The sequence below is a fragment of the Antechinus flavipes genome, chromosome 3, assembly GCF_016432865.1.
Source record: "Antechinus flavipes isolate AdamAnt ecotype Samford, QLD, Australia chromosome 3, AdamAnt_v2, whole genome shotgun sequence".
Taxonomy (NCBI): Eukaryota; Metazoa; Chordata; class Mammalia; order Dasyuromorphia; family Dasyuridae; genus Antechinus; species Antechinus flavipes.
Window position 1 is genome coordinate 170,561,354 of NC_067400.1, and position 15,388 is coordinate 170,576,741.

Genomic DNA, 15,388 nt, shown 5'->3' on the forward strand with positions numbered 1-15,388 from the left:
TATTTTTTTAATGAAGAGTGTCTTCCTGATAATGTAAATCACTCAAAAAGGCCCCCTTTCTTTAATATATCTTCATATCCAAACAGAAAACTTAAGATCTTCCTCACTTCCTAATGTTGCCATTACACAAGTCAAAATGGAAAGTAATTTTTTTAAGTATGTAAAGGTATATATTATAATGAAAAAGGGGCCAAATACCTGATTTGCCAAAGTCTGTGTGTATGTATGTGTGTGCATGCACACACACATGTATGTATGTGAGAGATATGTTCCCTTTTCCTCCTCCTCCAAAGTTGGCAAGGACTAAGAAGAAGAGAAATTGGAGGTTTTCAGGATTTTGTGGGAGAATTATAAGTCAAAATCATCATAAGATGTTTGCCTTCTTTGCCACCCAGAAAGTGCTATTCTACTCACTTCCTGATTTATGACATAACAAAGCTCTCTGCACATTCCATAGTAAAACAGTATCCTGGAGACCAAGGCCAAGGGGGGCTGCAGGAATTCAGGAAGAGGGGCTTCTTCCAGGTGAAAAATGCAAGGCCCTCCTACTCCTGTCACCTGTGCTAAACATGACAGGTGTTAGAGCAAATGTGACTCGTGTCTCCTTCTTTGTCCTCCTTCTTCATTGTTGGGGAGGTACAGAGCCTCAGATGCTCATCAATGACTCAGGTACAGTCAGAAGGTTCAAAATTAGAACAGGCAGAAAGATGGTTTTTTATCTTTTCATAGAATTAATTGTGGACAGACATCGAGCAAGAAAAAAATCTCTCCCCATTCTATTATCTGGTCAAAATAGATTTCTCCATAGATACAGAGATGAAAGAGAGAAAAAGAAAAAGAGTAGTATATGTATAAATCTATACGTCTGAGTCTATTTGTCTGATTGTAGCTTTCTTTCCCTCTCTCTCTTCCTGTAGACATTTCAAAAGGATAGGAAGTAATGAAGAGCTGATTTCTCCAAAGTTCCTCATGGAGATAAGAGCTTTATCTTGCTCTCCTTAGTAATATAAATTTCTAGTTAACTTTGGCTAGAAGAAGAACTGAGGTGATATTTACTCCTAAGAGGCAATAGCAGGTTAATGGAAAAATCACCAGCTTGAGAGCCAAGAATGAGAGAGTATCCCAGACTGAGTGCTACTCTTGACTCAATCACTAAATAACAATCTGTGTAACCTTAAGTAAAACATATAACCTCCTTGATACTTAGTTAACTCATCTATTGACACTAGAATATACCATTGATTCCAAAGGGTAGATGTTACAGTGAAAACAGCTCAATGTAAGGAAGAGCTTCTTAATAATTAGAGCTATTCACAAATGACCTAGTGAAACTTTTTCCCTCTCCCCCTCCCCATAAGCATTAGTTACAAATAGGTTTGGAAGGAATTTTAAAGATCAATTAGTTCAACTCTTTCATTTTAAAAATGAGGATTCTGAAACCCAATGAAAGTGACTTGTCCAATGTCAGGATTTAAATGCAAAGACTCTTGACTCCAAATCTAGTGTTTTTTCATTGTCTTCAGGATTCATACTGAGGCTAGATGCCCACTTTTTTTAGGGATATTGGAGAATTGGGCATGAATTCATGCAAATGGCATCTAAGGTCTCTTCCAGCTCTAAGATGATACAGGCTCTCCAAAGATGCTTTCAGTTCTAAAATTGTATGAAATAAGCACACTTGGGAGAGGTAAATTATTTGTCCATTTTTTCATGGCTACCAAAAATGTAGTTTTGCTTTTCTAAGGAAAGTTTCTCTCTATTCTATTTTTACACCATTCAACCCCTATTACAGATTAAGACAAGGATATCTTATCACCTCATCTGCCTGTGATTCTTTTATATATCCACATAACAGAAGCCCAATTGAAGCAAAGATATAATTCAGGCAATTATAATCTATTCCCTCTCTTCTCCTCAATATTAACTAAATAAAAATTACAGAAGGAAATAGGAACACCTTTCCTTTTGGTCACAGCACAATCCAAAGACAGTGAATGAAGCTTTTGTTTCAGGGCTTGCCCAGGGGTATATAGCATTCTTACTTGGTACAGATGAGGTGACAAGGGGAAAAGGGGAAGTGTCTATACTCGACAATGCACTCTTGGAAACCATACGGCTATTATAAAACATAAATATTTTACTGCATGCGCTTACTGGCTGACTTGCACAATGCTTCCATTATAATTACGGGACAGACACAAAATGAAAAGAATATTTTTAACAAAGTGCTTGCCGATGATGCAGCTGTATCCATTCTTAATCATTCATTAATGTCTCATCAAAAGAGTACTGTACTTTCTGTTTGTTTCATTTACCAAAGGTCAGCATACTTGGAAGCAATTGTCATACACCATTACAGACCTTTTTACATATTTTCCCTGTATTGTTCTAAGCCATCATGTGCACAAATGAGTCAATTGGTATGCAGATTGTCTGTCATTAAAACCATTTGAAAATCAGCTTTGTCACTGGTTTACTGTTGGAACTTGAGATTCTGGGAACACTCGTCTTGAATATACTGTGCTGCTCAGAGCAGGTAGGTGCCTGAGCCCCATGGAAGATTTGCTTTGTGCCTTACGAAGCAGCTCTTTTGAAGTCCACTTACATTGACTATCCTCAAAATACAAAGGCTCGTCTTTACCTTGACGCACCAAAAATGTAGTCACAAGGGTGGAGGATTTAAGAGCTTGAGAATCTGTGTAAATTGTTGTGTGGCTTAAGACAAGTCATTTCATCTCTCAGTTTACTTATCCATAAAATGAAGGGGTTGGATTAAGGCTGATCTGTCATTCCATGATTCTATGATCTTCTACTATTTAATTTTAGGCCCAGATAACTATTCATAAAAGATTTAGGACTCTCTCTCCCTTCTTTAGAGAGAATGAGGTGTGTAATCTTGCCAAAGATTAGACGTAATTTGTGGGTTGGGTAAATTTAAAAATTAAAAAAAATTTTAAATCTCTGTTAAAAGGCATAGTGTATCTAGTATACTAGGTATGAAAGGGCATACATTCAGAAATTAAGGTTATATAAATGTAAATCTCAATAGCATGCATGAGAAAAATCAGATTCATTTCAATGAAGCTATAAAATATACATATTGATGGACTAATTAAACAAAATGTTTTTCTCTATATTTCACAGTTTGGGCTAGATACATTTTTTTATCCATTTTGTTTCCCCAATGTAGATTGTTAGACCGAACTTTCTCACATTTCTGTGGATTTCACTTGAGACTTGGAATTTAGAAACCTAACACTTAAAAAGATACATATTAACATTATATTTTATTATATTTTTATTTATTTCATTAAATATTACCTGATCAGATATTTGCTGGTCAACATGATTTCTGGTTTCTTCTGATCTCCTTGTTGTGGTAATTGGTTTATATGTTAAAGTTCCTTAGGAAATGATAGTAGTATCCCATGAGATATGTTCTTTTATCCATATCCCATTCTGTGATGTCAGTGAATTGTTTAAACAGATTCTTTGGACAATTCAATTGTATGTCATCTCCATTTTATTCCTCTATTTTGATATTCTTTTTGAACTGTACCAAGTTAACAATAAACAGAAATCTAATTTGAAAATTATCTCATAAGTGAGAGAATTAATTTTTATTATTAATTTTATTTGTTATAGTATTTATTATTGTTATTAATTTCATTTAATAATGTTATTTAATGCTTATCAGATCTAGTATCTCCTGACAGTCTTCTCAAATAAACTATGAACATAGGACTTCTGAATAATCTACAAGTCATCACTTGATCTGCCTTGTTTCTTAATCCTGAACCATATTTTCCAATGTATTTTTCACTGTCTTCCCTATGCTCACCTTCACATGAAAATCAAAAAGCATTAAGTACATTGGTTTTATTCTGAGTATTTTATCAAGTTTTATTGCTTATGTATTACAGTTTATTCATCATGAGAGCTGAACCAATTATTTCATTCTTCCTTCCTTTGGGGAAGATTTCAATAAGTAATCATCACCATGTGCTTTGCTTCTTGGCAAGTGGAAACCTGAACTGCATCAATATTTTAATAAATCTATTTTTCACTTTTCAGAATTATATTGGCACATTTCTGAAGTTTCCCCATTTCATCCCTCTAGGCATTGTTGTTTAGGAAGGGGAAATCATTTTTTTAACACGTGATGATGTGTTCCTCTTTCTTTGCCTTCCAAAAATGAAAAAAGTATATGAAATAAATAAATGAAATGAAAAAATAAATGAACAAAAGCATTAGTGGGAACAGTGTGCTGAGGTGCATTGGTGAATGTGTGATTGTCTTGTCAAAAGTACTGTGCAAAATATAATTCATTTTATTGTAATATGCCATTTATTCTTAAAGCAAATGTAAATTCAATGAGCAATGAACTTTGAGAATATCTTTTTTTCAGTTTCAGATATTTCAAAAAGTCACACCAGATCAATGGCTACACTTGGTAAGCAATTGTCTTATAACATACTCCTACCTGGTCTTTGTATTTGAAGAGCATATTAATGACAATGGGCTTGTCAGTCATGATGATAATAATTAAGACTTATAGTTGAAGTTTCGATTCTGAACTCAGATACTCAACCAGATGTGTTAATTGCCTCACCAAAAAAAAAAAAAAAAATTAATACAAACATTTATATTTTAATGTTACAAAACTTCATGAGTGGAGGACAGTAGATGGGTACAGAGGACAGATCACTGAATATGGTTAAATTCAAATCCATCTCTAGGTCACTTACTACCTGTGTGACTTTGGGGCAAGCCATTTAACTTCCCTGGGTTTTAGCTTTCTCGTGTGTAAAATGAGAAGATTGGACCACATGTAACTTCTGGCTCTCTTTCAGCTTTAAATTATTTTGTTTTGAGGTTTTTAAAAAACCTTTCCCTGTGAGTCATGTTGGAAAAGAAGAATCAAAACAAAAAAAGAAAAACCATGAGAAAGAAAAAAGCAAAAGGGAAAAAAAGTGAAAATATATGCTTCAATTCACATTCAGTTTTCATAGCTCTCTCTCTAGATGCTGATGGCATTTTCCATCCAAAGTTTATTGGAATTGCCTTGGATCACTGTATTGCTGAGAAGAATTAGCTTAAAATTATGACTCTAAATTACTTTTATCATCACAATATCCCTTTGAAGTAAATGCTGTAAGCATTATTATTCCCATTTTATAGATGAGAAAACGAAACCTGAAGGATGTTAAGTGTCTTGCCTTTGGTTGCATTTCTAGTAAATATTTTGAGTGGGTTCATTTAGCCTTCTCCAGCAACTTGTCTAGCACTCTTTCCACTAGAGTGGAAAAGCTGTTGTTCTTTTCATACTATACATACATTAAGAGAAAGCACTTCTCTTTGAAGCCCTTGTTTTCAGAATCTGCTACATAAATTTCATACATTCACAGAGTCTTAGGGATGCAAGGGACTTTAGAGAGCATCAATTCCAAACCTTTCTTTTTATAGATAATAAGAACAAGATAGTAAGTATCTATATAGCACTTTATGGTCTGCAAAGCACTTCACAAGTATGATCATATTCTTCTCACAACAACATAGGAGGCAAGTGCTGTTACTATTCACATTTTTTAAAATATGGAACCAGAAGCTTATAGAATTTAAGTAAATTGGCCAGTGTAATTTGAACTCTAGATTTCCTCACTCTAAGTTCAATATTCTATCCACTAGAAACAGAAGAACAGAAATAGTGATTACCTGTGAGTAGTAGCAGAATAGAGATAAAACCCACAGCTTCTGACCCACAATGCAGTGTTGGAGCCCCCTGTTAAGTTGGTCCAAATCCCCAAAAAGTGTCTCCTCATTGGTTCTTTCCAAGTAGACCTGGAATGAATTATTTCATTACTAATGAATCCCTGTGGGTTTGAAGGTTTGACATAAGTGGCTGTCAGACCTATAACTAGGATGAAGTAGTCAGGTATGGTGTAAGCCATGCTACTAGGGAAGCTGAGACTAGTGAATAATCTGAGCTCAGGAGTTGGGAACAGCAATAGGGCAAAGCTGTGATTGAGTATTGATACATGATATGACACTTCTATGGAGATCCCTGAGTGCCAGGGCCCACCCAGCTGCCTAAATAGGCACAAACTGGGGCAGCTAGGTGGTGCAGTGGATAGAGCACCAGTTCTGGAGTCAGGAGGACATAATTCAAATCTGTTATCAGATACTTGATACTTATTAGCTGTGTGATCTTAGATAAGTTACTTGATCCAAATTGCCTCATACTGTGGGGAGAGGAGTACACAATTACTCTTAAGTTGAAAATGGAGCGTGTTGAAGTTTCCATGCTTATTTGTGATGGGATAAAATCTATGAATGGCTAGGGTGAAACAGAGAGATTCAGTCTCAAAAACTAAACTGAAATACCACACTTCAAAAGTGTTCTTGATGAGGACATTTCAAAGTTAATTAACATTGGTTGCCATTCTGCTTTTAAGACTGAAATCAGAGAGTCAGTAAACATTTATTAAATGCTTTTTATGTACTAGAAACAAAGAACGGTAAAAGACAATCCTTGATCTCAAGTAGATTACATCTGTAAGGGAGACAACATACAAACAATTATGTACAAACTATATACCAGATAAATAAAAATAATCAAAAGGCAGAAAACACTAGAATTAAAAAAAGAAAAAAAGAAAAAAACTTCCCATAAAAATGGGAGCTTAGTTGGGACTTGAAGGAAGACAAGAAGTAGGAAAGTAGAAGTGAGAAGGAAAAGCATTCCACACATGAAGGACAAGACAATGAAAATGCTCAGTTTGAACATTTGACAATACCACCACAAAGTGTGACTTTGTTCAGTACAACTACATTACCCTTCTACCTAGACAGTTTATGTGATTAGTATTGTTTTCTGTGGGAAAACTGCTGGCAGACTATATTGAGGTGTCTACACACGTGAGTTCAAAATCTAATTCTTTTTACCTACTGCCTGTTTGATATTGGGAATACATTTAGGGAAATGGCCCCATCTTAATTATTTTCTAAACCCTTTCCCTACCAGTACAGCACTTTGAATGAGCAGACACTCAATAAATGTATATATTACATGAAATTGAGACTGTGTCTAAAAAATAGGAATAATATTAATAATTTGCCATCAATAATACAAATTATTGCTATAAATAATCATATTTTCTGATCTAAACACACAGCTGTTATGAGCAATGAGTGAAATAGTGTTGCATACACATATAATGCTTGATAAATACTTGTTGTATTGTCTTATTGAGACAACTTCCATAATGGGTAAAGAGCTGGAGTCAAAGCCAAAAAGACCTAGATCCAAGTCAAGCCTTTCTAATGTACTGACTCACAGTCTCAGGCTTCATATTCATCAAAACTCCCCAAACCAAATTTAGAATGTAATGGGAAATGTTAAATAAAATAAGGAAAAGGATAATCAACATAGATAACTGAGAAACACTATGCAAATATAAAGTATTAATATAGCCATACCTCTGGTTAACTGAATTTTCTAGTTAACTGGGTTTATTTTTTTTCCCCTGAGGCAATTGGAATTAAGTGATTTGCTAGGGTCACACAGCTAGGAAGTATTAGTGCCTGAGGTCAAATTTGAACTCAGGTCCTTCTAATTTCAGGGCTGGTGCTCTATCCATTGTGCCAACTAGCTGCCCCTCTGGCTAATTGTTAGTCAGTATAGTATGCAGTGAAACAACTGAGAGAAAGCTCTCTTTGCACAGGTTGTGGGGTCCTATCTCTAGAATTTTTGTTAGTTACTTTTGGTCTTTCACTTAAGCAGCTCTGGGATTCCCTAAATGGCTTCAATTAATTTTTCTTTCAATGTCATACCTCTAATCCATCTTCTTAAAAGCATGAGTCTGATTATATGACCTCCTTATTCAATAAATTCTAATGGTTCCCTAACACTTCCATGATGAAACATAAGATTCTGTTTGGAATAAAAGTTCTTCATGAGCTGCCCTCCTCCCATCTTTTTACTCTTCTACTTTAAACAACCCTCAACCAATAACTCCATCACCACCATGACTACCACATCCTGAGAGACCACACTGTCTTCCTTGCTATTCCTTGAATAAGACTCTGGATATTTCCACTAGCTTGTCCCTCACATCTAGAATGCTGGCTCTCCTCACTTCTACCTCCTGGCTTCTCCAGCTTCTTCAAATCCCAACTGTGGGAAGTCTTTCCTAGATTTCCTTGATTCTAATGTCTACCTCTCTTGATTATATCTAATGTATCCTAGATATAGCTTGTTTGTATGTGGTTGTTCACATGATATCTCTCCCATTAGCCTGTAGCTTCATGATAGCAAAGTATTTTGTCATTCTTTGCAATCCTGCTGCTTAATACAGTTCCTTGCACATAGCAAACCCATAAGATTTATGGACTGACAAAATTATTTATCTTAGAAGCAGACTATCAACTATAGTTATCCCTTTCATATCACTGGGATTAAGGATTTGGTATAATCTGGAATCCCTAGAATCTGGAAAATCCAATTAAAATTTTGTGACTCTCTTTGTACCAGAGAAGAAGTCTGAATTTTTTTTTCTGTTATGCAAAATTTGGGCTGATTATTATACAACACAATACATATATTTCATGTATTTCTGAGTTCCCAAACTTTTTGTAGCTTCTACAAAATTCTCCCCAAATTTTCCATTTAATTTCTTATGCTGACCCACAATATACTGAAACCACAGTGGGGAAAGTTACAGTATGGAAGGGATAGCTGTGGTGTCAAACTGTGAAAGAGACCCCAGTTTCATACTTTGAAAAGTAGACATAATAAAACCTGCCCTATAAATACCAAATTAATCTACTTTCTAATCATTTATTTTTCCTTTTTACCTAAATCCAGAAGAGAAGAAAAATCTATCTCCAGTTTCATACAGGGAGAATGCAAAAAGCTTGAGAAGTTTATAAGAACTGACAAGTATTTCAGAAATAAACTTTGAACAGAAAAAGAAGAGATGACTCTAAAGTAATTAGAAATACTTGGAAATGAAAAGTACTTGACATAGCTAGAAAGTACTTGTTAAAGTAATTAGTGATAAAAATATCAATCTCAAGATACCTCTGGGTCTCTTAGCTAGAAAAATAAATCTAGACTGAGTCAATGTTTTTTCCCTCTGAACAAGACTGCAGCTTCTCTCTAGGATGAAATCACAGAAGGGTTCATAAATCTTTAGAAGTGCCTAGGCAATGACAAATAAATTGGCTGCACAGAACTCTTCATTACTCCAATCTTTAGTATCCAGATAATATACCTTGTATAACAAGTCTTTGACATATATATGAGAGATTCAAGATTGTCATTTTATGTAGAAAAAAAAAACACACACAGAAGTAACTGGAAGCTACAAGAACTCTTTTTTCATTGCTGTCCCTTAAATTTATCTTTGCTGACCTTTTCATTGTCTCTGACCTGAGATCTTTTTCTCTCCCCCATTGCACCCCATTATCACGTTTCATAAAACACTAGGGTCCTATTCATTCAGAACAGGATGGATAATGGCAGGATGAATCAGAGCAAAGAGGAAAAGTAGGGAAGAGAAATGAAAAATTCTCACCTCTCTACAGAACTCTGATGGGAAATTTTCCAAATTCTAATGCTACTTTCTACAGCAATAACTTTGAGCCCCATTAAATCTCCCATGTCCCTTCCAGAGATCTCTTCCATCTTATTCTTCATCCCACATGCCCATTCTTACCAAAGATCCTGTGATGAAATGCGTAAGATATCAGTCTGGTTTTCTTCTAAAGTATAGAGAAATGTTGCCTGAATCTTGTGCACAAACTCACCTTTAGCCATAAAATAAGGTTTAACTGTCCAGCACAATGACAGTTGGGACAAGGAGTATTCTGTCAGGAAAGGGGCAATAGAAACAAATGTCAGACTGTTTGAAAGCCAAAGTCACCAGGCATGTGCATTACAAGCCATCTTGAAACAATGCTAATCATGAGTAGACCAAACAAATATAATAAAAATGATAATGCTATCTGAATTAATGAACTTATTTAGTGCTATACCAATCAAACTCCCAAGAAATGATTTTACAGATCTAGAAAAAATAATAACAAAGTTCATCTGGAAAAACAAAAGGTAAAGAATTTCAAGGAAATTAATGGGAAAAAATGCTAATGAAGGTGGCTTAGTTGTGCCAGACCTAAAACTATATTATAAAGCAGCAGTCATCAAAAGCATTTGGTATTGGCTAAGAAATAGGGTAGTTCATCAGTGGAATAGATTAGGCTCACAGGACAAAATAGTCAATGACTATAGCAATCTCATGTTTGACAAACCCAAAGACCCCAGCTTTTGGGATAAGAACTCACTAATTGACAAAAACTGCTGGAAAATTGGAAACTAGTATGGCAGAAACTAGACATTGACCCATATCTAACACTGTATACCAAGATAAGGTCAAAATGGGTTCATGATCTAGATATAAAGAATGATATAAGCAACTTAGAAGAACATAGAATAGTTTACCTCTCAGATCTATAGATAAGGGGAAAAAATTGTGTCCAAAGAAGAATTGGAACTCATAACTGAACACCAGATAGATAATTGTGATTATATAAGTTAAAAAGGTTTTGTACAAACAAAACTAATGCAGACAAGATCAGAAGAGAAACAATAAATTGGGAAATCATTTTTACATTTAAGGATTCTGATAAAGGCCTCATTTCTGAACTATATAGAGAATTGACTTAAATTTATAAGAATTCAAGTCATTGTCCAATTAATAAATGGTCAAAGGATACGAACAGACAATTTTCAGATGAAGAAATTAAAAACATTTTTAATCATATGAGAAGATGCTCTAAATGACTATTAATCAATGAAATGCAAATTAAGACAACTCTGAGGTACCACTACACACCTCTCAGATGACAGGAAAAGATAATGATGAATGTTGGAGGGGATGTGGGAAAACTGGGACACTGATACATTGTTGGTAGATTTATGAATACATCCAGCCATTCTGGAGAGCAATTTGGAACTATGCTCAAAAAGTTATCAAACTGTGCATACCCTTTAATCCAGCAGTGTTACTACTGGGTTTACACCCCAAAGAGATACTAAAGAAGGGAAAGGGACCTGTATGTACAAGAATGTCTGTGGCAGCCCTCTTTGTAGTATCCAGAAACTGGAAACTGAGTAGATGCCCATCAGTCGGAGAAAAGCTGAATAAACTGTGGTATATGAATGTTATGGAATATTATTGTTCTATAAGAAATGATCAGGAGGATGATTTTAGAGAGGCCTGGAGAGACTTACATGAACTGATGCTAAGTGAAATGATCTGAATCAGGAGATCATTGTACACAGCAACATCAATATTATTCAACTATCAATTCTGATGAACGTTATTCCTTCTAACAACGAGATGATTGATGCCAGTTCCAATGATCTTGTGATGAAGAGAGCATCATACCCAGAGAGAGGAGTATGCGAACTGAATGTGGATCACAACATAACGTTCTCATTCTTTTTGTTGTTGTTCACTTGCATCTTGTTTTCTTACTCATTTGTTTTCTCTTTTTGATCTAATTTTTCTTGTGAAGCAAGAGAATTGTATAAATGTTTACATATATTTTATTTAACATATATGTTAAATATGTTTAACATGTTAATATGTTTAACATATATTGAATTGACTACCATCTAAGGGAGGGAATGGGGGAAAAGAGGAGAAAATCTGAAACACAAGGCTATGCAGCAGTCAATGTTGTCAAATTATCAGGGCATATGTTTTGAAATTTAAAAAAAATTTAATTAAAAAAATAAAAAATAATAATTATAAAAAAAGAGACAATGCTAAGACCATCACAAACATTCTACAAAAGCAAACTTTGTTGCCTGTCTTTACAAACTGCTATCCTCCACCTATATCACTATTCTTTCCTGAAAGATTTTTAAATGAAATGATTAATCAGCCATTCAAGAGGGATTATTTTTGGGGAGGATTGGGGGAGAAAGCAGGCATTGTACCACTGGGAGAAAAGAAAGTCATATCTGAAGAGATTTTTTTCCTTATAAAATTTATAGTTAATAGTTATATAAACATTAAAAATGAAGCAATATATACAATTAAGATTTAAACAAGTTTATCATTTCATACTGCATTTATACAACCAGTAGAAAAACATACATTTTATATAGTAACTAACTATATTTATACTTATCAATTAAGTGCCTAAAAATAAGAAATAAATTTCTATCTATAAGAGAGCCAGAGAATTTTCTAATATTTCGTATCAAATATTTGTGTGAGTAAACATTTTCATTTTATTCTTGTTTTAAATTAAAAGACAAAAACTATTTGCAGAACCATATCTAAGATCATCAAAGTTAAATTTGTATTGCATCATGTTGGACCATATAACTTCAAGTTACAACTTAAATGAACATAATAATATAAATATCATATAATAAATATATAATAAGTATGCCATTTCAAGTTATAGCTTGTTTCATTAACATTTATTTATATTCAACATTTATAAAATAAATTTAATTTGAAGTATTAGTTACCTGAAATATAAGGAATTATTTATTTTAAATCTTATAGAATTACAGAATTCATACTTACAGCATGCCTCACATACAATATTCATAATAATATTACAATTTAACTTTTATTTGAAACTTAGTTTTCATAATTACAGGAATTGTAATATTTTATGTTTTATAATTATGCTTAAAAAGTAAATTTTAATTTTGAGGCAAAAGTTATCACTGTAGTTATTATAAAGGCCTAATGAATAAATCTGAAAGAATATTGCAGAATATTGTGAATAGCTTATTGAGTTATGGGGAGGATAGTTAACAAGATAAATTTTTTTTTGTACAAATTGGTCCATGGGAAAAAAAAAAAACTTTTCCTTTTATTCTACTCTAGGTTAGAAATGTTTCTTCATATTTGTTTTTCTTCCAGGTTAAGACTTGGAAAACTTCCCCAACATTCATCCACAAATGATTCTTCTTAAATTCATTGTACCTGATAATGTATCATATAGTCATAATAGATTGTTAGGGGGTATAATACAATGACATAGGCAATGCTGATATTAATATAGTTTTACATTCTTTCCTTGAAGGCCAAAATGAAAAGCAGTTTATTTTTAAACAAAGTCTACCAGCAAATGAAAAAATAGCAGAAGCAATTGGAAAAGCAAGAAATATAGAAAAATGCAAGTACTTTTATCTTTTATAATTTTTAATGCATGAATATGTAACAATAAAAACATATCATATGGTACTATACATTATTAATGTCTATAAAATTCTACATGATATCTTGATAGGATTCAGTGATCCAAAGGGGGGAAAATAGTTTTTAAGAGCCTACAGAAAGATGCTGATCTCATGGAGTTGTGGTAAAGAAAGAACTTTGCAGGATTGGGTATGAAATAAAGGTTGATACACACATTAAAATATAATTGTTCAATGACAAAAGCATTCAGCTTTATAGTTTAATTATGCAGAATTATGACTGGATTGTTTTACTTAGGGGAAAAATAACTGGGAGAAGGTGACCGTGGCAACAGAGAGAAGTGAGATCATAGAGGGGTAGATAATCCCATCACAAGTGTAAAAAGGTCAAGATTATCAAGAGAATTAATGAAAAAAAAAAAAATGTGAAGGAAGATTGTCTACCTGTACCAGATCTCAAACCGTATTACAAAGTGGCAATCATCAAAACAATTTGGTACTGGCTAAGAATTAGCATAGTGAATCATTGAAATAGATTGGGTATATAGTATACAATAGTAATCATAGCAGTGTGTCTGATAAACACAAAGATCAGAGCTCTGTATTTGACAAAAATTTCTGGGAAAAATAAGAAAGTAATTTGGCAGAAATTAAGTATACACCAACGTCTCATACCAGCTACCAAGAAAAGGTCAAAATAGGTATATGATTTAGAAATAAAAGATATCATAAGCAAATTAAGAAAGTATGGAATACTTTTCCTGTCAGATCTATGGATAAGGGGGAAAATATAACTAAACAAGATAAAAATAATATTATAGGATAATTTTAATTACATTAAATTTAAAATTTTTGCACAAAGTCAATGCAGTCAAAATTAGAAGAAAAGCAAGAAATTGGGAGTGGGGAGGATTTTTATAGCAACTTTGATAAAGGCATCAATTCTAAGATACATAGAGAAATGAGTCAAATTTATAAGAATATAAATCATTCATCAATTAATTAATGTTCAAAGGATATGAATGAAGATGAGGTGATAAAAATACATTTTAGAAGAAGAAATCATAGCTACCCATAGTAATATAAAAATGTTCTAAATCACTCTTGATGAGAGAAATCCAAATTAAAAGAATTCTGAGTTACAACCTCAAACCTATCAGATTGGCTAAATGACAGAAAGGAAATAACAAATGTTGGGGTGAATCTGGAAAAATTGAGACACTAATGTACTGAAGTAAACTGATCCAACCATTCTGAAGAGAAATTTGAAACTATGCCCAAAAGGTTATAAAATTTTTTATGCTTTTTACTTCAGCAATAGCACTATTAGTTCTGGATCCCAAAGAGATCAAAGAAAAAGGAAAAGGTCCTTATGTACAAAAATATTTATAGTATCTCTTTTTGTGGAAGGTTTGGAAATTGAAGGAATATACATCAATTGGGAAATGGCTGAATAAATAAGGCTACATAATTGTGATGCAATACCATTGTGCTATAAGAAATGATGAGCAGGATGGTTTCAGAGAAACCTGAGAGGACATATATGAACTGATGCAAAGTAAACTGGACAGAACCAGGAGAATATTGTACACAATAATAGCAATGTTGCATGATGATCAACTGTGATTGATTTAGCTATTCTCGTGATATAATGATCCAACATAGTTCTGAAGGACTTATGATGGACAGTGCTATCCACTCCAGAGAAAGATCTGATGGCATCTAAATGTAGAACAAAACATACATTTTAAATTTTCCTTATTTATCTTGGTTTAATGGGGAAAGGAGGAACATTTGATCTGCTTTTTTCTTTTGCAGTGGGATTAATATGGAAATATATTTTCTATGCTTGCACATGTACAGTCTATATCAAAGTGTTTGTCTTCTCAAGCAGATAGAGGCCAGGAAGGAAGAGAATTTGGAATTCAAAAATTATTTTTAAAAAATTAAAAATTGTTTTTACAGGTAATTGAGAAAAAATAAAATTAAAAATGTTATTTAAAAAGGTGTTTAAAAAAAAATTTTTAAGTGGAGAGAAAACAGTCTTTCCTAAAGAGTCTGAACCACACTCCTTCAAGCATTGTACAAGACAAAGCTCAAGAAAGGGTGCCACAGTGATAAGAGGTATACCAGCCCAAGACCAAGAGAGGGAATGAG

The 15,388-nt window shown here is 33.4% G+C and overlaps 1 protein-coding gene across 1 annotated transcript in view; it reads left to right on the plus strand.

Moving 5' to 3' along the window:
* The first annotated feature begins 486 nt into the window (after window positions 1–486).
* LOC127557830 (uncharacterized) overlaps window positions 487–15,388 on the plus strand; it is a 77,201-nt gene continuing 62,299 nt past the window's right edge. Inside the window, exons 1-3 of the mRNA XM_051991119.1 lie at window positions 487–669; window positions 4,409–4,453; window positions 13,117–13,209. Of these exons, the coding sequence (XP_051847079.1) occupies window positions 570–669; window positions 4,409–4,453; window positions 13,117–13,209 (238 nt within the window). The 5' untranslated portion in view covers window positions 487–569. The remainder of the gene's footprint in view (window positions 670–4,408; window positions 4,454–13,116; window positions 13,210–15,388) is intronic.